This window comes from Podarcis pityusensis, assembly GCF_964106645.2.
Source record: "Podarcis pityusensis genome assembly, chromosome: 10".
Lineage (NCBI taxonomy): Eukaryota > Metazoa > Chordata > Lepidosauria > Squamata > Lacertidae > Podarcis > Podarcis pityusensis.
The window spans coordinates 31,458,280-31,480,737 of NC_138035.1; the positions used below are offsets into that span (position 1 = coordinate 31,458,280).

A 22,458-nucleotide genomic window follows, 5' to 3' on the forward strand; every position below is an offset into this window, starting at 1 on the left:
GGTTAAGAGCGGTAGTCACGTAATCTGGGGAACCGGGTTCGCGTCCCCGCTCCTCCACATGCAGCTGCTGGGTGACCTTGGGCCAGTCACACTTCTTTGAAGTCTCTCAGCCCCACTCACCTCACAGAGTGTTTGTTGTGGGGGAGGAAGGGAAAAGGAGATTGTTAGCCGCTTTGAGACTCCTGAAGGGGAGTGAAAGGCAGGATATCAAATTCAAACTCTTCTTCTTCTCTTCTTCTCCTAGTTGAGGTGAAGGAATTTGCAATTTAAATGCTACCAAATCCAGGAAATGCAAACTTCAATTGATCCTTACATTAAAATTTTACTCAACACCTTCATTCTACTTTATATTAAAAGAAAGTTGACAACTGTACTGAATTATTCTGGAAGCATTTCTGCTTAGCATTATTATTAGAGCTTTTCTACCTACATGTTTAGGAACTTTCCTCCTCACTCTCTCCACCCAACACCCAGGATTGCCAGTTTCCTGGAAAAATGTTGTAGATCAATAAGCGGTAGATGTGGGATAAAATGCATAGCAGTGAGATGAAATATATGCTTTTAGAAACTTAGTAGAGAGGTACATTGAATTGTAGCCCTTATTAATGATGGTAAATTATAAAGGCTAATGTGTATGCATTTGAAGGTCAAGCTAAATAATATTTATGTACCTATTCTGCCTCTGCTGACAGAATTGGGGAATAAGGGGAACTGGTATTACACTTAAACTGGAACCAAAGTTATTTGCTGGCCTGTGGACCATGTTGCCAATTTTAAACTGGTCAGTGGCCTGCAGTCACACAACATACAGGACATCTCATGAGTGTGCCTGTCTAATGCATGACAGTCTCTCTCTTCCCATATACCTTTTCTTTGCCTACCTTCTTGGTTGAAATCTGAATAGAGCATCTCAAAGCATTATCTGCTCACGGAGATAGAATACGATTTCATATCCTAGGGAACTCTCCGTAGCCTGCAACCCTATAGTGTTTACCTGGGAGGAAGACCCATTGAACTTAGTAACCCCACAAATTTTGAATGTGCTTCCATCTGGGATCCATTGGAGAACCCTAAATAACCATTTTATTTCCTTGGCTTTCTCTTGATGACTTCTTTTATTTTGTGGTTGATGGATTTAGCTGTATTTTGGCTTTTAATATTTGTGGCTTTTAAATTGTTCCTGGGTTTTATTAATTAATTGTAGTTATTTTCTATTGCTTTTCTTCTGTGTGCCACCTTTGAGAGAGCTTTAGACTTCAAAGCTGTCTATAAATATTTTATATACAATTAAAGAGGACTTGCAAAGACTTGCAAAGGATTGCATCATTAATCAGACTTTTCACATGCCCCGTAGACATGGTAATCCCTAGTTGGTCATTTGAAATGGGGCAAAGGCCGAGGAGGCAACAGGGGCTAGAGGGGGGTTGTGAGGAGAAGAAGCAGAATAAGGAAAGAGGAACATGATTTGGGTGGTAGTTTTGAGGCCCCTTTTCCCTGCAAATGACTATGAAGAAAAAAAGCTTATAAATCAAGTTGCCAAATTACACTCCGAAATCAGGACCAGGATGGTGAGTGCAGAATGTGAAAATAAATAAATAAAAATGAAATGAATAAGCAAGCCTAAAGTACTTGCTCATATGAATAATAGGAGACTTCAGTTACCCAAATGAGTTGCTTGAGTGCCCATTATATGCTGTAAATCTCCTTATGTAACAGTTCGTTTTCTTGAAAGTAAGAACAACAGTAGCACATTCCCAAGGTGAATTAGGATTTTCATAAATGTGTTACAGGTGAACAAGACGTAATATTTTCACATGTCCAGCTGATCTGAGTTGTAGCCCGATTGTGGGGGAAGAATGGGGTTTGTAGTTTTTTAGTTGTCAGTCTGTTTGACTCCTTGGCCCTGGCGGAGCTAGATTGTTTTCAAATCTGCAGCAAGCCAAACAATTCTGAGCAGCATCTTGATTCCTCTTCTTATGGTCACTAGGTCAAGCTTTTATCTTGGTCAGCTGGACCCTGGCTGCTGTCAAGATATTTGACAGCTCCATTAACTATACATGATTATGTCTTGTTGTTGTTCCTGTTATACAGACAAGTTGAATCCATAGCCCCAGTTCAAACTGAAGGTGTCCCTTACATAGAGAGACCATGATAACATGTGGTGCTGCCCTTGCAGAACTGTTGCAGCAGATGTACTAATTGTGAGAATTGGCTCCTTGGCACTATGGCTGTCTGCTTAGCCACAATGTTTTTTGCAGTTGTGGTGGCCCTTGTTCTGAGCTACTATGAATATACAAATTGCCTCAGTCACATGAATGGCCCCCACAGTTCTCACAAGCAGTGCTAGTTCTCACAAGCAGTGCCTTTGCCTGAGTGTCAGTCCAGTGGCAGTTGCTTATTATGATTTGGTTTGCACATAATGCTAAACCATTACTGATGGCCTTTAATGTCAGTGAGACTACTGTGAGTATGATTAGCATTGGCTACAACCAATAGTGTTGTATGTGAAGCCTGTTCATCAGGTTAACTATGGTTTGTTTACCAACAAACCACAATATGAAGCAAGGCTTTCATGTTGGCTGAGAAACATTGGTTTGCTTTAACCCAACACCCTTTTCTAACCATAGTGTGCTTGACCATGCACCCCAGACACTCATCTGACTACAAAGGCACGAGGCAAGAGTAGCTGGGAAATAAGCCAAGCTTTGGAGAAACTAGCTAAGATTTAAGTGATCATCTTTGGGACAAGTTATCATTAACTTGCGGCTTGTTAAGTAATGGCATAAACAAACAAAGGCCAGCAAACACATCTGAATAGTGGGAAGCCTTGGTTTCCTCAGTCCAAAATAACTGTTTCCAATTTTCAAGCTATTCTCTTCACTAAACCATTGTCTGTAGAAATCCTTTTTCTAAACCACTACAAGGAATTGTGGATTGTCCTTTTCCTAACTTGCTAAGAATCAAAAGAGAGTTTTCAGAGAAATTGGGAGATTCTCAGTAGCAGTGAAGAAAATAAGGTCCTCTACTTATCTAGCTAAACTCATTTGAGAATTTTCAATTATAATTTCATAGTCATTGTCTCATGCCTTTAATATATTCTGCCTGCTGAGATATAACTTTGGCCTATCTTTGCCTGCCTTTAGGAGATCCTAAAAACTTCTAATCAGGCTGTAGTTTCAGGGTGCCTGATATTAGTGCAGGCTTACAAACAGCCACTTGCCTGTCAGTTGTGGTAAGTGAGAATTGCCTAGAGACAACTAAGCAGGGTTCATAGCTCAAATGCATTTCATAGCTCACAACCTTTTTGTAGAATTTATAGCATGGGCTCACCCTGTTACCTTCTCCAACCTGGTGCCTCCTACAATTCCCAACTTCCTTGACAACTGAACCTGCTGGCTGTTGCTGATGGGAATTGGAGTTCTAAGCATCGAGAGCAGGCACCCCCAACCTTTGGCCCTCCAGATGTTTTGGTCTACAGTTCCCATCATCCCTGACTACTGATCCTGTTAGCTAGGGATCATGGGAATTGTAGGCCAAAACATCTGGAGGGCTGCAGGTTGGGGATGCCTGATCGAGAGGACTCCTAATTGGGGAAGGCTGTCATAGCAAAGGCAAATTATGTCACTGCTGAACAGCTCTATTTCAGTGTTTCTGTGTTTTCATCTCTCATTAAGGACTTTGTTTCTGGAAGCCTTTCTAACTTGTTATGGTGCCACCTTGTCTAGTGGGAAGATTGGTTTATGAGGCAGTTGATGTCATGACTGGTGAAAACCTACCTTTCTACATTGCTTGCCTTCCATTTCCTGATTGCACTACATTATATATCCTGCTGTGTAGTCTCTTCTCCAAAAGCTGGAATTATGATTCTTTTAAAAATCACATTTTTATTTCATTTTTTCCTGCTACATTGCAATTGCACTAATAAAAAATAAAATAAAAAAGAAATAAAAAGCAACTGGTGTGATCACTTTGGCTGCAAAGAGAAAACAATTAATTACAGGGCTGGTTTGCCAGGAGAGATCAGGAAATGATTGATTAATGGGCCAATTTCAGTAATGGCTGTGGCCCAGGAGGGAACAGGAAATGACTTATTAAAGAGCCATTTCAATAATGCCAGGAAAAAATAGGAGCCGCTTCACACACCACAAATTAGGAGAACCTTTATTGATTGACGGCTGCAATCTAAGCAAGTGTTCTGGAGCACAATGGAACTTACTTTTAAGTAAAAGTAGTTATGTTCTTGCCTGTGGAGATGGGCATTGCAGGATTATTATGGAGAATATAAGATATATTAAATCCTGTGTAGAATTTAAGCTTCCAACTTTAATGTCTACTTTTAATTGCTTTTATCATCACCTAAAATGTCCTATAAAGATATTATAGGATGTAAGTATTTTAAATAAAATTCATGATTATCTTTTGATGATGCAAAGATATAGCAATAGTTATTGCTGACATCCGTCTTGTCTTGGGAGAAAATAGAGGAGTGCACCTTGAGGGGTGAAGTCAAACTATTGGAGGTTGCAGCACATGCTTACTGCTATGGGAACATGCCCTGACTGCCTGTCTCCAGACACTGTGGTCGTCTGCAAGGGATTCCTACTTGGCAGAGTTGATGTTGCCAGCCTTCATGTCACATTTGCAGGCATCTTTGTAACATGAAGTTGGTCTGCCAATGGGCTTGGTTCCTGAAGCCATCTCCCCATAGAGATTTGGAAATCCTTGGAAATCCTGCCCTCTTTCCTTCTGTGGACATGACCAAGCCAGCATAGATGTCGCTGAGGCAGGAGTTCAAACATGTTGGGAATGTGGGCTTGGGGGAGCACATTTGTTTGAAACTTTGTAGAAGGTGTCGAGGCTTTGCACCTGACAGTTGTAAGTTGCCCACAATACAGCTCCACAAAGTAGCGTGCTCAACATGTAGACCTGGTATTGGATGTTAGCATTGCATTCTCCCGTACCCTCTTGGAGAGATGAGCTATTACCGCAGTTGTCCAGCTCAGCATTAGTGAGAAGGTTGCTGGTTATGCTAGAACCCAGGAAGATGAAATTATCTGCCGCCTCAAGCATGTGGTCACCAGTGCTGATGCATGGAGTGCTGGCTGATGGCTAACAACAGTCAACAGGCTGAAAATCTGCATACAGTAAAGCTATAATCACATTAAGCTAGTAACTAATCCTGTGAATAGGATTCCTTGCCATCTGATTCAAGAAGGTGGGTTATTTCCTTTTGTAGCAGCAACATCAAGGCGAAGTCTGCAGATGTGGGTGTGAATTTCCACTGCACCGCAAGAATAAGTTTGCCCAAGCACATTCTCAGGGAGGAAATGTTTCTGAACCAGCATATCCAGTAAAAAAATAAGAAATAGCAGAAATGCAACCTGTTTAGTATACAGGGAAAACAAGCATTTGAATTTACAAATTGTAAACTGTGTAACTGGCCCTTGGAATCCTCCAAGTTTTCAGTGTGTGAAAGCTTTCCTTCTCCTCCAGTATGCTTTTCCCATTCATTTGTTTATAACAGTTCCCAAGCTAAAACCAGCAGCACAAAAAAATTTTACATGATTTTCAGCAATACAAGGCAGAAGTTGCCAGACTACTATTAAAAAATGGGCTAGCCTGTTCTACTGCCTCTGGAGCTGAGTGTTATTACCTGTTGGTGTCTGGTGGTTATGCTGCTATTATAAGCAGTGGAGTGGCCCATTGCAGTGCATTGCTTAAGAGTGCTAGACTAGGATCAGGAATACCCAGCTTCAGATCCCCACTCAGCCATGAAGTTCACTGTGTGACTGTAATAGATAGGCTGGATGCAGAGAAGTGGTGGGAGGCACCATCTGGGAAACCTCCATGGAAACCCCAAGGGAAGAAGGCTCAGTGCCAGTGGATTGGTGGTGGGACGATGATGAGTGGTCAGAGGGAGGAGGAGGAGTTGGACTGGGAGGAGGAGATGTTGGAAGCTGAAGAGGTAATAGGATTTATTGAACAGAACGAGTCTGTGGCTTAGAGCAGCCAGAATCAGAGGCAGAAGCAAAGGCTGGAAAGGAGGAGGGCTAAAAGGCAAAGATGAGGCAGGTTGCTGAAGAAGCCAGAGGGTCTCCCTCTCCTGCTGCAACCAGCTCCCCTCTCCTCTGGTCTCCCAGAACCCGTAGGGGTATGAAGAGGATGCAGCATAGAGTTTCAGATTGCTTGGGAAGGACCCAGAGGAAAAGGAGACTTAGGCAGCTGTGGGAGGGCGAGGACCTTCAGTCCTTGCAACTGACTCATTGGGGCAAGATCTACTGGAATGAGTTGCTGTGCTCACTAGGCCTGTGCTGTTTTGTTTCTTTGAATAAAAAGTTAACTTTACTGATAGTTTGTGAGCTATTGCTGACCTGCTCTTGAAACCCTCCCTGACAGTGAGCTTGGATCAGTAACAATCACTATGTCTAACCTACCTGGAAGAGTTGTTATTTGGATAAAAAATGGGGGGAGCCACTGAACACCTTGGAAGAAATATGGGATATAGATGCAATAAATAGGTAAAGGTAAAGGGACCCCTGACCATTAGGTCCGATCGTGGCCGACTCTGGGGTTGCGGCGCTCATCTCGCTTTATTGGCCAAGGGAGCCGGCGTACAGCTTCCGGGTCATGTGGCCAGCATGACTAAGCTGCTTCTGGCGAACCAGAGCAGCGCATGGAAACGCCGTTTACCTTCCCGCCGGAGTGGTACCTATTTATCTACTTGCATTTTCAGGTGCTTTCGAACTGCTAGGTTGGCAGGAGCAGGGACCGAGCAACGGGAGCTCACCCCATCATGGGGATTCGAACCGCCGACCTTCTGACCGGCATGTCCTAGGCTCTGTGGTTTAACCCACAGTGCCATGCGCGTCCCTTATGCAATAAATAAATGCCAACAAAAACAAAAGTTGGTAACCCTCCTGCATAAGGCAACTTCATCTGTTCCTAAGCGACTTGGCTGTGGATGTGAATGAATTGAAGAGGGAGGAAGAGCGAGCGCTAAAAATAAAGTGAAGGGATAAAATGGATTGGGAGTCCCACACCTGCAACTTTAGTAAGGGTGACTAGGGAGAGAAAGAGCAAACTGTTGAAGAAGCCCAGAAAAACGGGAAGAGAACGATCACTCTTCATACCAGTGCTAAACTTTGGAGGGATGAGGAGGCAGGGAATGGCCTGGAGGAGGAAAACTGGGAACTTTAAAATGCACAGAGTCAGCAAGGAAGCTGAAGATCTAATTAGAGGCCCATTTCTGTCAAACTTTGCTAGAGTCAACACAGAGTTGCATCACTGTTAAAGGAGACTGTCAGAAACAAAACAAGCAAAGCACGGGGAATCCCCTTCAGCGATTATGTGAGCATGCACATGAATTTATCCAGGCCAAAAGAAATATCCTTTACACATGAAAAATTCAAGAAGTGTGGCTAATGGAAGAGACTAACTTTGCCAGCTGAATAGTCTGAGGGATTTTAGGATGCTCAAAAAGGCATCTGCTGAACAAATAGCTAAAGATATTAGGACAAATAGTAATCTTTTAATAGAAAATTAAGGTACCTGTTAGGCTGTAAAGCAGGCAAAGATGATAATGATATATCAGCAAAGCTAAGACACTCCTTAGCTCTTGGTTCTTCTCCTCACCAAACAGAATGAGTACAGAAGTACCTATTTCAGTGGTTATTCTTCTCTGGGTGGTGCCCTCAAGTAAAGGTGCTTTTGCTGCTGTGCTGATCTCACAAAGGAAGGATGCATAACAACCAAAGTTCAGAATTTGAATTGGGCTCAGCCTCATTGTATGGGTCTGCCAACTGGATTATTTTCCAGCCACAGGTGTTGATAGAAAGAAAGCAGACTTACTGTATAAATCCCAGCTTGGAATTTTATCAAAAAAACTGCTTTGGTACTGGGCCAGGGCTAGACAATGGCCAATTCATGGCCAGCCAAGACATTTTGCTCCATAGGATAGAGCAGCAGATCATTATTCATGCTTGCCCCATTGAACATACTGGGACTTGACTTCCAAGTAAACATGCATTGTAAATCCTGAAGACTGACACCGGCTAAGGTGGCCACATGCAAAAGGGAACAGGGTACAAGAAGAACCCTGCTGGATCTGTCCAAAGGCCTATCTAATCCAGCATCCATTTCTCATCCTAGCCAATCAGTTGCCTATGGAAAGCCTAAAAGTAGGGCCTGATTGCAACAGTGCTCTTTCCACTTGTGATACCCCAGCAACTGTTTTTCAGAGGCATGCTGCCCTCAACAGTGGAGGGAAAACGTAGCCATTGTGGCATTGATAGCCATTGATAGTTTTATCCTCCTTTAATTCTGTTTTAAAGCCATCCACGTTGGTGGCCATAATTACATCTTATGAGAGTGCTGTATGAAAAGAAAACACTTTGTGTACAAGATGGAGATGTTGCTTATAATGCAATCCAAGAGAGATCTTGAGAGGGTGTGGCGGGCATGGGTAATGCTGAGCTAGTTTGACTATTGGGGCAGCTTCCTAAGTTCCTGAGCTCTGACAGAAGATATGAAACTCTCATCTGGAGTACACCATTCACCAGTTCCGTCATCTAAAGTCCCACTAACTGTCATCACCTCAGCCTGATCTGTGCCAAGTTTTCTTTTATTGGCTCTCATCCAGCACATTACTAATTCTGGACAACAGCTTAGGGATTCCGCTGCCTCATTGGTATTTGAGAAAAATGAGAACTATTACGAGGAGTCATCAGCATACTGATGACACTAAGCTCCAAATTCCCTAATAACCTCCAACAGTGGTTTAATGTAAATGTTTTAAAAGCATATGGAAGAAGACAGAACCACAGGGCAATTCCCAAAGCGTAGAACAGGAGTTCCTCCAACAATACTTTAGGGCCATTTGGCAGTAGGAAAAGGGCATTTCTCATTTTCAGAGCACATATTCTGCATGCAGAAAACCCCACATTCAGTCCCTGCTGGCATCTACAGTTAAAGGAATCAAGTAGCAGGTGGCATACAAGACCAATGCCTGAGACCCTGGAGAAGATGCTGCCAGCTTGAATGGGCAGCAGTGGACTAGATAACCAACACTCTGACCAAATATAAGGCAACGTCCTATGTTCTTCTGAAACCTACAGAAACAGTGCAGAGCAACTCCATCTACAGTGGTACCTTGGGTTACATATGCTTCAGGTTACATACGCTTCAGGTTACAGACTCCGCTAACCCAGAAATAGTACCTCGGGTTAAGAACTTTGCTACAGGACGAGAACAGAAATTGTGCTCTGGCGGTGTGGCGGCAGCACGAGGCCCCATTAGCTAAAGTGGTGCTTCAGGTTAAGAACAGTTTCAAGTTAAGAATGGACCTTCAGAACGAATTAAGTTCCTAACCCAAGGTACCACTGTATTTCCAAGCCAGCCAGGTGATCTGAAAGGATATTGTGGTTTATGGAATTGAAAGACCTTGACAGGTTCAGAAGACTAAACAAGGGCACACGTGTACATTGGTAAAGGGCATTCACCAGTGCAACCCAGGCAAAGGATGGAATGGAGTCTCTTTCTCTCTACCCATTCCATTTACAAAAGCCTACTGGACTAGCTGCTGCATCTTACTTCAACACTGACCTGGAGCAGCTGGTGAGCTTAGGGCAGATCAAACAGCAAACATGGCTCCCTGCTGCTCCCAGCCCCTGACTGTTTAAAGGGGTATGGCACTACTTTAAATGTAGAGTGCAGATGGGGCCCATGTCAGAGTCAGCCCAGAGGTATAAATGAGGTAAGTGACTTTGACAATGTGTTTGCTCAAACCACAGAGGTTGAAAAATGTTTTGTCTTGGTCTCCACTCCCCACCCAATTGCAGAGGAGTGAGGAGACCTGATGTCTACTGAAAGTCTACTCCCCTCCCCCCCTCACAACCACTGCCCCAGGTACATAGGCAAAGAAAGCCTTTGTCCGCAAGAGAAGGGTATTTGAGAAGGAAAATAAATTAGACATTCCTATTCACCCAGACTGACAGATTCAGACTGTGCTGGTGGTGGAGGATTTGTCATGCTGTCACCTGTATTGTATAGAAAACTGGCCAGGATAAGAGAGAGAGGGAGAGAAAGAAAGAGAGAGGACAACAGGATGAGTAGAAAGTCAGTAAAATGGTGGGAAGGCAGCCACAGGAGACGTGGCAGAGCCCTTCACTGCCTAGCATTGTCTGATGATTTAACATTCACACCACAAGCCATTGCTTCTGCTCTAAATGAAATATTAACTGTCCTGCAGTAAACTCAAGGCATCCTGTTCCTTGTCTAGGTTCTTATATGAGAAGAGACAATAGAGGGCCAATAAGCTACCAAGGATGCTTTGCTGTATTTTATTTTGAAAACTGGTTGGGAAAAAGAAATCCACGTTTCAGAGGCCTTTGTTAGTTTTCAGGAGATGTCTGAAAGTAGGCAAGGATTATTCTTGCTGAGCCTCTACTGGCAGAGAGTTCCACAGGGCAGGGCCCGTCACATGAAAAACCTGGTCTTAGTAAAGGCTGAGCAAATCCCAGCAGTGCCCCATCAGAGGATCTCCATGACTGAAGTGGAGCATAAGGAATCAGGTGGTCCTTAAGACATCATGTGGGGTTTTGTGAATTAAGACCTATATAAATTTGCTGTGCGTGTACATAGATGCTTTGTGCTATACCCGTGATGAAAGCTTTTCTAGAAGAAAGGCCTTGGTGGGCTAGTTGCTGCCCATCTATTGCTCCTCTCTGGTCCAATAATCCAATCCAATTAGTCACTTTATATTACAGGTAGCAGAAGTTGGACTGAGATCCAGTGCTTTGTGTGATGGCTGTTCCTAACAATTCTTAAGTTTTTAGTCCTTGTGAATAAACCTCAGATATGAATTAATTGTCCTGTGGGCCTCGTATGATTTGTGCTGTTTGTGTGTGTTTTTGTAGATGTTTGTCTCATTAAAATACACATATGGGGGCCAAATCAGCACTGGCATGTATTTTAAAGAGAAAAGCACCTACAAAAATACATGCATAGAAAGTTCAAATGATTTTTTAGCCAGGGAGATCCGGTGGAGTGCAAAATGCTAGAAGTTTCTGGCTACATTCAGTGTGCAATTTAAGGGTTAGTTGTGTTCTGGGTGTTAGCTACCCAAGAGGTGTATGTGTTGTTGTGGAGGAGCCTTTCCTCTGTCTGGTTGGTTGGATGTCTTTCTGTTATATACAAAGTCTGAAGTAAAAAAAGTATAAATCTCTTCAATTGATATACTGCTTCTGCTCTGTTTTCCTCAGTTAAGTGTTATCAGGATTTCTTTTCTATCTGAATTCCGTCTGCATTATTTAAGTAATTTTTTTAACAGAGAAAAGGATTGTTTGAAGTTGGCGTGAGTCTAAGTGAGGATATGAACCCAGCTTTCCCAGGTCTAAGTATAGCATTCAGTGTGTTGGATCACAACGTTCACACCCATGAACCAAACTACTAGGAAACGATGAAAAGGTTTTTTAAAAATAGATTGAGGGGGGGGGGGGGTTAGCTCAGGGATATGTTACAGAATTTGATGCTGATGCACATATGCATTATCACTGTTTTATGTTCACTCCCCATTTATGACCTGTAATGTTCCTGGGACTCTTTAAGTGTCTCAGATGTTACGGCTTTTAGCAGTTGACAGTCCCAAGCTCTACCCATATATTTCAGAATAGAAATGATGGCCTTATTAAGAGTCACAGCTGGATCCTAGCCAATCACTAGCTGAGGGGAGAAGCAAGAGGCGATTGGCAGTAATTGTCACCAAAATGGAAAGGGAATTATGAATCTGGTTCATACATGTTCTTTCAGATGGAACCAACTGCAGTGACTTTTCGCCGAGAAATTAAAATTAATGGTCTTCCTTTCCGGACCATCATTTTATTTATTCATTTGTATTATGTGGGAATAAGGTGCTGAGCTACTGGAGCAGAACCAATGCAGCAGGAAGTAGAGGACTAAGAGAAAAGTAGGAGGGGAGGCGTTTGATCCAGAAAGAAGAACTGCAGAAAGGTTTAAAGTGGAGTGTGTAAATTATGGTTTAATTGGAGTAGTCCATCTCCCAGTCACAAGTTATTATAAAATAAGACATAAACCTTTGTTTCCTTAAGGACATGAACTACCTGCAAACGGATGGTATTTTAGGAAGAAACTTCCCCTTAGGGTGTGTGATTACATAATCGGTCACAATAGGGTTTCTTGCAAGTTCCTGTGAACCATCTGGTGCATGGCATCACCAGAAAGAGGGTATTGGTCCAACAGACAGTCTAATCCAGTGTGACAATTCCTGTGTTCTTGGCTTTGATTATTTATTTATTTTAAATACTGCCCAGCTATAGAGACCAGCTCTGTCTCAAAAGGTTACCGACTTCTGTATGCCTCTGGGTTCCAAAATACAAACTAATAATGAGAGGAGGAGGAAGAAAAGAAGGGAGGGAGGAGGGAGGGAGGGATTTAGCAGGACAGAGAAAAAGATTAACAGCAGGAACGTGGATGGCCAGGATGGTGGGAGCGAGAAAAGGAAAGTTCATTGCTAATTAGAAAACTTGAACTGAGGAAAGTTAATTAGTAATGAAACTTCTGACTGAATGATGTGGATTTTGAATACCGGCTTTGTCAGAAGTTGAAATTAATTACACGCTTAGATACAGGAGAGGGTTTGGGGGTGGCGAGGGGGAAGAGAAATAGAAAGGGGTGGAGAATGAGATACAGCAAAAAGCAGGATTACAAACCTGGTTCAAGTTTGTTGCCGTGGTGACTAGAGATAGTCCCTGTGGCTGACAGTGGTGAGACACATTGAAGGAAGCAGATAGTTATAATTAACCCTTTCTGAATGCTCTTGATTCCATGTGTGTGTGTGTGTAGGTGGATGGGACATGGAGAGAGATTTACAGAGTTCTATTTTTCTCACTTGACTTATTTTATCTCTCGTCATTCCTTTTGGACATGCTGGAATTGGTCATATAAATATTTAAGCCCCTCCATGACTGATGCAGCTTTTCACTCAATTTTTGCTAAATTTTGCCTGTGGTGCCACAGGCTGAAGGGTGTGTGTGAAAGTCACCCACTGCCCCATAGGGACAGCAGAGGATTCTGACAAAAACAGGAGTGGAAATTGTCCAGAACGAAGATCGATCCAGCAAATACAATTGGTATTCACTGTCTGCAAACAATACATAATTGATTATGTCTCTGTGCCCAAATTCGCATTGTGTTTCCTCTGAAATGAATAGGGTGGAATAATGTAACGGCAATGTAACTTATGTAATGACTGTAATTCATTACGTAATTTATGTAATTTCACCACAGCACACAGCAAGGTGAATAGCATAGTTTTTGGCAGAAACCCAACTGCAGCAGAATGGAAACAGAGCTGTGTGTGTCGACCACAGGGTGGAACAGAAAGTGATGCCCTAAGTTACTTGAGAAGAGGGATTGATTGTTAAAATACTTAGAACTGTATCTCTGTGAGGGGAATAGGGGTCTCCTAACAACTCCCAGGACCCATAACAAACTACAGTTCCCAGGACTCTTTGATGGAAGCCAGGACTGTTTCAAGTGGCATGATAATGCTTTCAAGGTAGTGTGCAAATGGAGGCTTAGCATATGAGAAGAGCTTTGCTGGCCTATCTAGTCTAGCATCTTGTTTCTCACAGTGGCCAGCCAAGTGGCCCTGGAAGTCCACAAGCAGGAGAAAAGCCTCTTCCTGCTCTCTGCATCTCAGATGAAGCATTTAAAAGGAATTTTACACACACACAACTTGGAAAATCTATTAGTTTCCAACCTGTTTACTCATTATTTTTTAAAAAGAAAGTCTCATTGAAATCAATGGAGCTTACTTTTGAGTAGACATGCACAGGATGGCACTGTTGAAAAGGCTTCATGCTTCCATGTGACTGTCAAAGTTAGATGGTGTCTGCTGCTTAAGTAACTGCTGAGAAGATCCTGCGGATCTGACCAACCTGTGTTACTCACTTTGTAGTTATGTATCTGTCCTGAGGTTTATATATTTGGTATAAATTAAAATAAAGTTACAGCAATGTTATCCTAGTCATCTATGTGCATTTCACCATTGAAGTATCCATTCTGCATCATTAGACTGCCAAATGATAGTCTGGAATGCTTTTTTGCAATCTTCAAACAATTTAACACAGAAAGGAGAACTGGCACACAGTGTATTGCTGCCTCTCCGGAGCAAATGCAGGGCAGAGGACCATTGAGTTTGGCTGCTGAAACATTCCTGGACAAAAACCGAAGCCAAGGCAGATCAGGTTCCGCTACCAGCTTCTCTTCCCTGAGGGAACGTACATATGTTTGTTCCAAGCTTTTGGTGGATGGAAACTGGAACTGTTCCTGTTTTGCAATGCCAGTAGGAATTCAAGATGTCAGGACAGTTATGTTGGAAGGAGTTCCTCATTTTATGGTTGCTTATTTTAGAACTTAAGAGGGTACACTGTAAATTATGTATAGACCTTATATGAGAAATGTAGAACTTTCTGGAACATATGCTGCAAGTCCCCAATTCCCTTTATATAGATTGGAAAAATGGAGCAAAGGGCAGGGAGCTGTATATTTCAAGAACTTATGGAGAGTCTCTCTCAGTGAGTCTTCTTCTCAGAGATGCATCTTAACTGCACTCCTCCATGGGATTTCCTCTCCTGCCCACAATGTCCAGAGTTAAGGGGGCAGGTTATGCCCTGCCATGGTAACATCCCTAAGTGTCTGTCCTTTCCTTTCTCCATAGTGTTGAATAGAGCAATCGCTTAAATGGGCAAAAGAAATGGGGCATGCTTGTGGACATCACTGGAGTGGGAGACTCAATCCAGTACTATACATACACGTGCGGGAGCGGGTGGCGCTGTGGTCTAAACCACTGAGCCTCTTGGACTTGTTGATCGGAAGGTCGCGGTTTGAATCTGCATGATGGGGTGAGTTCCTGTTGCTCTGTCCCAGCTTCTGCCAACCTGGCAGTTTGAAAGCACACCAGCGCAAGTAGATAAATAGGTACTGCTGTGGTGGGAAGGTAAATGGCGGCCACTGTTTAGTCATGCTAGCCACATGACCTGGAAAGCTGTCTGTGGACAAACGCCAGCTCCCTTGGCCTGAAGTGAGATGAGCACCGCATCCCATAGTCACCTTTGTCTGGACTTAACTGTCCAGGGGTCCTTTACCTTTTAACTTTACCTTTTTATACATATATTGGGCTGTTGCACATGTATTTTCCCAGACTTAAAAGCTTTGTTGATTTGTTTGGGAAGAAGACAAAGGGCAGCAGTGGTCTGGATTCAGCCTTCCCAATTTCCCCAAATCAATGATCAGTGCAATGCCACATCCAACCAGAGATACGCTAAGGGTGTTTGCTTTTCTGCGTTCATGGTCTTAAACTGAATCAGGGCAGTTACATGAAATTCAGTCCCATTAGATTCAGTAGCATGTGCATCCTTTACCACTTTAGGATTAGGACATAAGCCTGCAAGCTCATCTGTTTGGAGGGAAGCAGGTAAGTAAACGCATTCAGGAATGAACTATCAAGTTGCATTCCTCTACTTGCTTCTCCTTATTTCTTGCTCAGCCTATTTGCTATTCCCACTGAGCAACAGACTCCAGTGTATCTTAAATCTTCCTCAAAACTGTGCATTCTAGTAAAACCCAGTCTCCTTTTATCTGTATAGATGTTGATTGTAATATTCATGGGTTTCGGTAGCTCTTTACAAGGAGGAATAATAGGAGCTTTATTCTCATTTAAATGAAATTTAAATGTATAAGCTACAAAACAAAGGGCATTAAAGCACTTTCATTGAATTTAGGGCTGCTTGCCAGTGCAACAGCAATTTAGAAAACTTTTAGCAGAAATGTAAATCTGGATTTAGGATAGTTCAGTCTGGGAAGGGGGAAAATCAGTGCAGGATTATATAGAATAAAAAGGAGTGTAAATAATAATCCAGGCTTTTGTGTGTTTCCAGTGCTTCATAATACACAAAGAGAAGTGGCATTTAGTGAAATCTGCAAAGTCATTTTGGGTGGGGGGACTATCAGAAAACTACAATAAAATGATTCCGAGTCTCTGGCTATTGATTATTAGGCATTATCTTGGTATGAGCCTCCTGAAATGAATGTTTTGCCATTTAGTCTGATAAGCATCTGCCAGGGCAACATGCAGCAGCTAGGAAAACAATTACAAGGGCTATCAATCCTCATGCTTTAGGATGTTTACTGATTACCAGCTGGGGTAAAGAAACATATTTTTCCCCTAGTTAAAGTGTAGCATAATTAAGCCCATTATGGAAGTTACATCCAGCTTTGGTCACTGTTGGGAGCAAAATAACAGTTTAGATGAACCAGTGTTCTGTTCCTTCCAGTGTGGCAATTGGAAGAAATTAGTATCCCTAATTTCTTGTGAAAGAGAGGAAGAGAAGAATCATTTGAAAGCAATCTAGTTTTCATTGGCCTCCACTGTAGGATAGACAATTGCTCCAAACCAATCTTTCCTCTCTAATTTCTTCAATCTATTGCTTCAGTGTGGACATACACCTCAAGCAGACACTTCTTCCTTATTTGCTGCTGAGAAATGATTGACAGAATTTTGGATGCAGAAAGGGGCAACCAAAATGCCTAAGGGTCTGTAGCAACTCCCGTATGGGGAAAGAGTTTTGGGGAGAAAGGCAAGTAATTGTGGTATGGAGATGAAGATGGCATGGTATGGAGAAAGATACAGATAAAATTTCATTATTATTATTATTATTATTATTATTATTATTATTATTACCAAACAGAAACCCAGGGGCATCTTGTGAAGCTGAATGATGGGAGATTCAGGATAGACAAAAAACAAGTGTTTCTTTAAGCAACACATGGTTAAACTATGGAACTTGCTGCCACAATTTGTGGTAATGGTTGTTGCCAACTTGGACAGCTTTAAAAGCGAATTATTCAAATTCAGGTTAAGGCTATCTATGGCCACTAGTCAGGATGACCTCCAGGATCAGAAGCGGTATGCCTCTGAAGACTGTTTGCTGGGGAGCAACGGCAGGAGAGAGAGCTGTTGCGCTCATGCCCTGCTTGTAGACTTCCCAGAGATATCTGGTTGGCTACTGTGGAAGACATGATGCTTGATTAGATGAGCCTTTGCTCTGATCCAGCAGTTCTTAAGAAATAAAAAGATTGCACAGATAGGGAAACGCCAGTAGAAGGGGACAGGGCTCAAAACATTGGGATATATTGATAATGGATGGATTAATTCACCAAATTAGAAGTCAACACAGGAGGCAGAAATCCAATTGTTTTATGGAAGCCTCATGGCCAGTGCAGTAACTCAGAGCAGGGCTTTTAGTGTGGCTGTCCCTTTCCTGTGGAATAGCATTTCTGTTGAGATACAACAGGTGCCCAGTATCTGCACTTTCCAGAAACAACGGATGACATATTTGTTTCCAACAAGCTTTCCCAATTGAATGAATGTGTTACTGCCATGGGTGTCTACTTTGTATTGTTTTTAACATTACTTTTCTGTTATTTTCCATGCTGTTTTAAACTGGTTTTTAGCTGTTTTTATTATATTTTCTACTTCGCCTTCTATGTATGTGGAAGGCAATTAATAATAATAATGATTGGAAGCAGAATCTCTGAACTTGGCCCTCTTCAGGCGCTGTCAAACTCATCGCAATGATCATTCAAGGGAGGAGAGCAGCACTATGCACATTCGCCCTGACCCTCTCCAAGGCTGCTCACGAGTTGAAGGCATGTCAGCTGCAGGACAACCTGCCAAATTCACATAGGCTGTTCCCATGAGCTGAAACCTACATACATTTGGCAGACTCCTTAGCTGCAGATGTGGCCTCAACCCATGGAAGTGGTTGGCATGGGGTGTTAACACACAACTCCGCTTGTCTGCCAATGCATGAAGAGGGTTTGTATGTTTGTACCAAGTGTGTTGAATGATACTGTTTTTGGTTGATGTTGTTTGATGCTAAGTGAACCATAATAAATGTGAGGAGAATTGTAACTGTAAGTTATAATATATTTTGTCATTTGTGGGGCAGGGGGGAGGGTTGTTTATTGAGTTTTCTTAATGGGCGAGATGGAAAGAAAATAAATTGATGCTACAAAAAGGGGAAAGAAAGAATCCTCCTCATATAAACCTACTGTTCTGGTGTTCTTTCCAGCCTATGCATGCAGAATGTCATAAAAAATATGTTTATTATATCTGGTTTTAAAAGGATTTATCAGATGCTTAAAAATTGATGTTTGTGTTTTTCATGTTGAATATTGCATTCAGATTTGCATTCATACAGGACTTTGCTTTACTCCATGTGATTTCCTCCTTCCTCCATCAGCAACCTGAAGTGGTTTTACTCAGGAACAGATTTACCACCTGATGTATAATTTGCATGAAGTCTCTTTGGTCTGGTGGTGTACCTGCTGCATAGTCTGAAGTGAGGTGTTTGAGGGATTTGTTTTTGTTGCGTATGGGATTTGTATGTGTGTTTTAAATGCTTTTATTCTGCCAGAACTTGGACATGGTTGCACTCTTTGTAGCTAAGTGTTTTTCCTTGACTTTATTTCTTCCTCCCACTTGGTTTGAGTTTGTCAGTATGATGGTGATCCTACTGAATTGTGTGACCCTTGGGATGTACCAGCCATGTGATGATATGGACTGCCTCTCCAACAGATGTAAAATTTTGCAGGTAAGTAACTCCTTCTCCATAATGGCAGTAGGTGAACCACCATGTTGCCCCCTCTAACCCACCCGCTTGGGGTTTCTCAGACTTGCTTCAGAGTAGATTGGTGAGCCCTTTGTTCTCAAAAATAAGGAGACTGGTTTATCACAGGACCTTCCTGTGGGTTTCTACCATCTCCCTTCCTTTGCCCTGTACACAATTAACACAGGCAACACTGCTGTTTCTTCCCTTCTCCCCTACAACAGAAGGAGGGGAGGAAAGAGCCACCCTCTTCCTTGCCTGCCTTGGCAATACTTCTGGTGTGTCTGTCTGAACCAGCACATCTGCTTTTGTGCTTTCCAATGCAAGACTAGACCACATTGCTGCTACAAGAAGCGACTGCTGCCATTTACGACAATGAAACATCCCAAAAACAGTGAAGAAGAGTGTTATGTCGGTGTATGTTTGTTCTGAGTATTGAAATTAATACTTGCTCAATATGTTGTGAAGTATAAGGTAGAGGGAAAATAGCCGTGGAGACAAGTTGAACCCCACCTCACTTATTCTTATGGGTCTTTCAGGTTTTTGACGATTTCATCTTCATTTTCTTTGCTATGGAGATGGTTTTTAAAATGGTGGCCTTGGGGATCTTTGGCAAGAAATGCTACCTTGGAGACACTTGGAACCGGCTGGATTTCTTCATTGTTATGGCTGGGTAAGTTCCTGCCTTCTTTTTGAAATTCTGGTTACCGTTGGATAAAAGCTGTCAATATGGGAACTGGGCACTATCTATCAGCATGCTTTGAACACAGTGCAGGGCCAAGCCAAGTATGACTATAGATTTGAATCTCATATACTTCAGTCTGTGGTCTCATTGCTCCTCTTGAGTTCTATGTAAATAGGCTGCATCCAGGAGAATAGCCTGTCTGGAGCTGGGTGGTAGGTTCACTCAACTCTGTCCTGCCCTGATACCATATGGCCAGCTTTCTGTAAAAGATGGATATGTGTTGTGGGGGAAAATGCAATAAGTCTGTGCTTACAGAAGAGACAGAAACACATGTACTCCCCACAGAGATCCCTGTAATATATGGCTCCCCTCTGGGCATAATTATGGGCACTTGCTGGAAAATATAAGGCACGGAAGTAAGGCAGGTGGGAACAGAGAAGAATCTCCTTGATCAAATCGGTGTGGGTTTTTTTTTAACAGTGTTGGCATTCAGAGCATCTTCATAAAAAAAACAAACCCAAAACATTGTGCTTCTGCCTTTGCATCCTATTGGCCCACCTAAGCACACCTCAGGGACATGTTGACATTTGAGTGTTTTTAACAGCCAAGTTGCTATAGTAAAGTGCTAGTTTCCACTTCACGTGTCTCATTCCACCCTGAGCAAGGGGCCCGTAAGGATTTGCTAGTCAAATGGTTGGCGAGAATTCACTGCCTGCGTTGGTGGGCGCAGCTTTGCAGAATAGTTTCCTTTATAAAATGGGCTATATGAAGGGGAGAGCATTGTTGCTCCGAGGACCAGACTTCCCTCTCCATCCTGTAAGCACGCATAGGAACGCTTTCCCCCCTCACCATTGAGAATAATCATCTATCACCTGTATCCGCAACTCACTGGCTGAACTGGCAGTGGGTTCAAGCCTGAGCAGACAGCAGGCCCCTTGTCTGAATGGTTGCGGCATTTATTTGCTTGTATTCAGCCTAGTGAGTCAGCACAGCATTGCCAGCCACCTGGCTTATTTTAAATCAGCCTCGGTGCTTTATTGCCGTTTAGCAGCTTCTGTTGTCCTCGCCGTTTAGTCCAGCCGCAATGTTCAGCGCTGGCCAATTTCAAATGTCATACAGTCAAATTAAGTGGCATGTGCAAATGAGAAATTGTTTTCCCCTTTGAGAGACGCACCGGTCCTAAGTCCAAGGCTGGCCATTTCTGCATGTGAGCAGATAATATTCCCCATCATACTGAACCAAGAGTGAGCAAACGTCTGGGTTATAACCTCCTTGCAATTGAAAGTCTGGGACTTTGAAAGATGAATTTAAAAAGGGATCATTAGGTGAGTTCATAGAGGAGGAGTCTGACTACTGGTAATGATGGCAATACATAGCCTCCAGCTGCAGAGGATGTGTGCTACTGAGTCCCAGCTGCCAGAGGATGAAAATAGGAAAGGGCCATCACCTTCCTGTCCTGTCTGCAGGCTTCCTGGATACTTCTGATTTGTCACTATGGGAAAGACAACGCTGGACTTAGGTGGCCTTTGGTCTCATCCAGCAGGGCCCTTATGGTCCATGTCTATTCTTGACCCCCACCCCCACATAAGGAAACACAGCTTGTATCTATGGCCATCTTTTGCTCTTGAAGCAAGTAATGCAAAAAAAGGGAAAAAAGACTCACACACAAAATGCAAAATGTATATTTCAGTTTAAAACTCATACCCTCTTGAAGGTATTCAGAATTGATTTCTGGATCCTTAATACCTGCCAAATAATCTACAGGTAATCCAGAGGGACCTGGGTGGCAGAGGGACCCGAGTGGCGCTGTGGGTTAAACCACAGAGCCTAGGACTTGCCGATCAGAAGGTCGGCGGTTCGAATCCCCGTGACGGGGTGAGCTCCTGTTTCTTGGTCCCAGCTCCTGCCAACCTAGCACGTCAAAGTGCAAGTAGATAAATAGGTACCGCTCCTGCAGGAAGGTAAACGGTGTTTCCGTGCGCTGCTCGGGTTCGCCAGAAGCGCCTAGTCATGCTGGCCACATGACCCGGAAGCTGTACGCCGGCTCCCTTGGCCAATAAAGCGAGATGAGTGCCGCAACCCCAGAGTCGGCCACGGCTGGACCTAATGGTCAGGGGTCCATTTACCTTTACCTAATCCATGGGTGGGGGGGGGGGGACAAGGCAAGCAGTTGGCCCAGTCAGAAGTCAATGAATCCCAAAAGACTAGGAGCAGCTAAATCTAGCTGAACCCCAAAATGCAGTTTAGCCTCTTATGCCAGCTCCAGAAAGACGTTTGATATAAATACCATCTGTTGTTAGGAATTCGTTTTCCCCAACAGCGCCTGCCTGCTCAACATATTCAGTCAGGCACTATCTCACAGCCCGTGGGTAGTTTAGCAGCCTTGTTCCAACAAGCAGTTCAACATCCGAAGGCCCTCAACTTCATCCGAATGAAATCTATGCAGATGAGCCTGCAACTGTACAATGGGCTCGGTGTGCACATGTGCCCTGGTCAGCTTGCATATTGCTATGCCATCCCAGTGATAGGAGAACATATGCTGGGAAAGGTTACGCTGCACAATCAAGGGCCGGCACACAACTTCCTGAGCAGACACGGCAGCCAACACTGATGCTAGACATTGCATTGACGTGACCATATGGACTAAAACAAAAGCTTCAGAATACATTTCACTCATTTCATGGTGATATTTAAAAATGCGTGACCAAAAATGATTATGTAGGGAGGAAAAATTGTAGAATTGGAAGAGACCCAGTCCAACCCCCTGCGCAACACAGGAATCTCAACACATGGTCCCCTATCCAATTTGAAAGCATACTGGACCCTGCTTAACTTTGCAAATGTGCTAGCAGTTCTATGGCTACAGCACTATGAAAGCTCCTATGTTCAAGCGCTAGAAGCAAGCCACACAGGTGTGTTGGGAGAAATCCCATTTTCCTCCACTGCGGATCTTTCCTTCCTTCCTTCCTTCCAGCATCCATTCCCTTATTTCTCAGTCCATGTTGACACAGCATTTAGTATTCCTGTGCATACATGAAAATATCCAGTGAACATTAGGAAAATAATGTTCCACCATTCATTTCC

General features: G+C 43.1%; 1 protein-coding gene across 6 annotated transcripts in view; it reads left to right on the forward strand.

Moving 5' to 3' along the window:
• The window catches only part of CACNA1I (calcium voltage-gated channel subunit alpha1 I), a 376,571-nt gene that overhangs the window by 198,954 nt on the left and 155,159 nt on the right, over positions 1-22,458 (forward strand). For all 6 annotated transcript variants that reach the window (XM_080971347.1, XM_080971348.1, XM_080971349.1 and 3 more), the window contains 2 exons: positions 18,562-18,674; positions 19,229-19,362. In XM_080971347.1, coding sequence (XP_080827473.1) covers positions 18,562-18,674; positions 19,229-19,362 — 247 coding nt within the window. The remainder of the gene's footprint in view (positions 1-18,561; positions 18,675-19,228; positions 19,363-22,458) is intronic.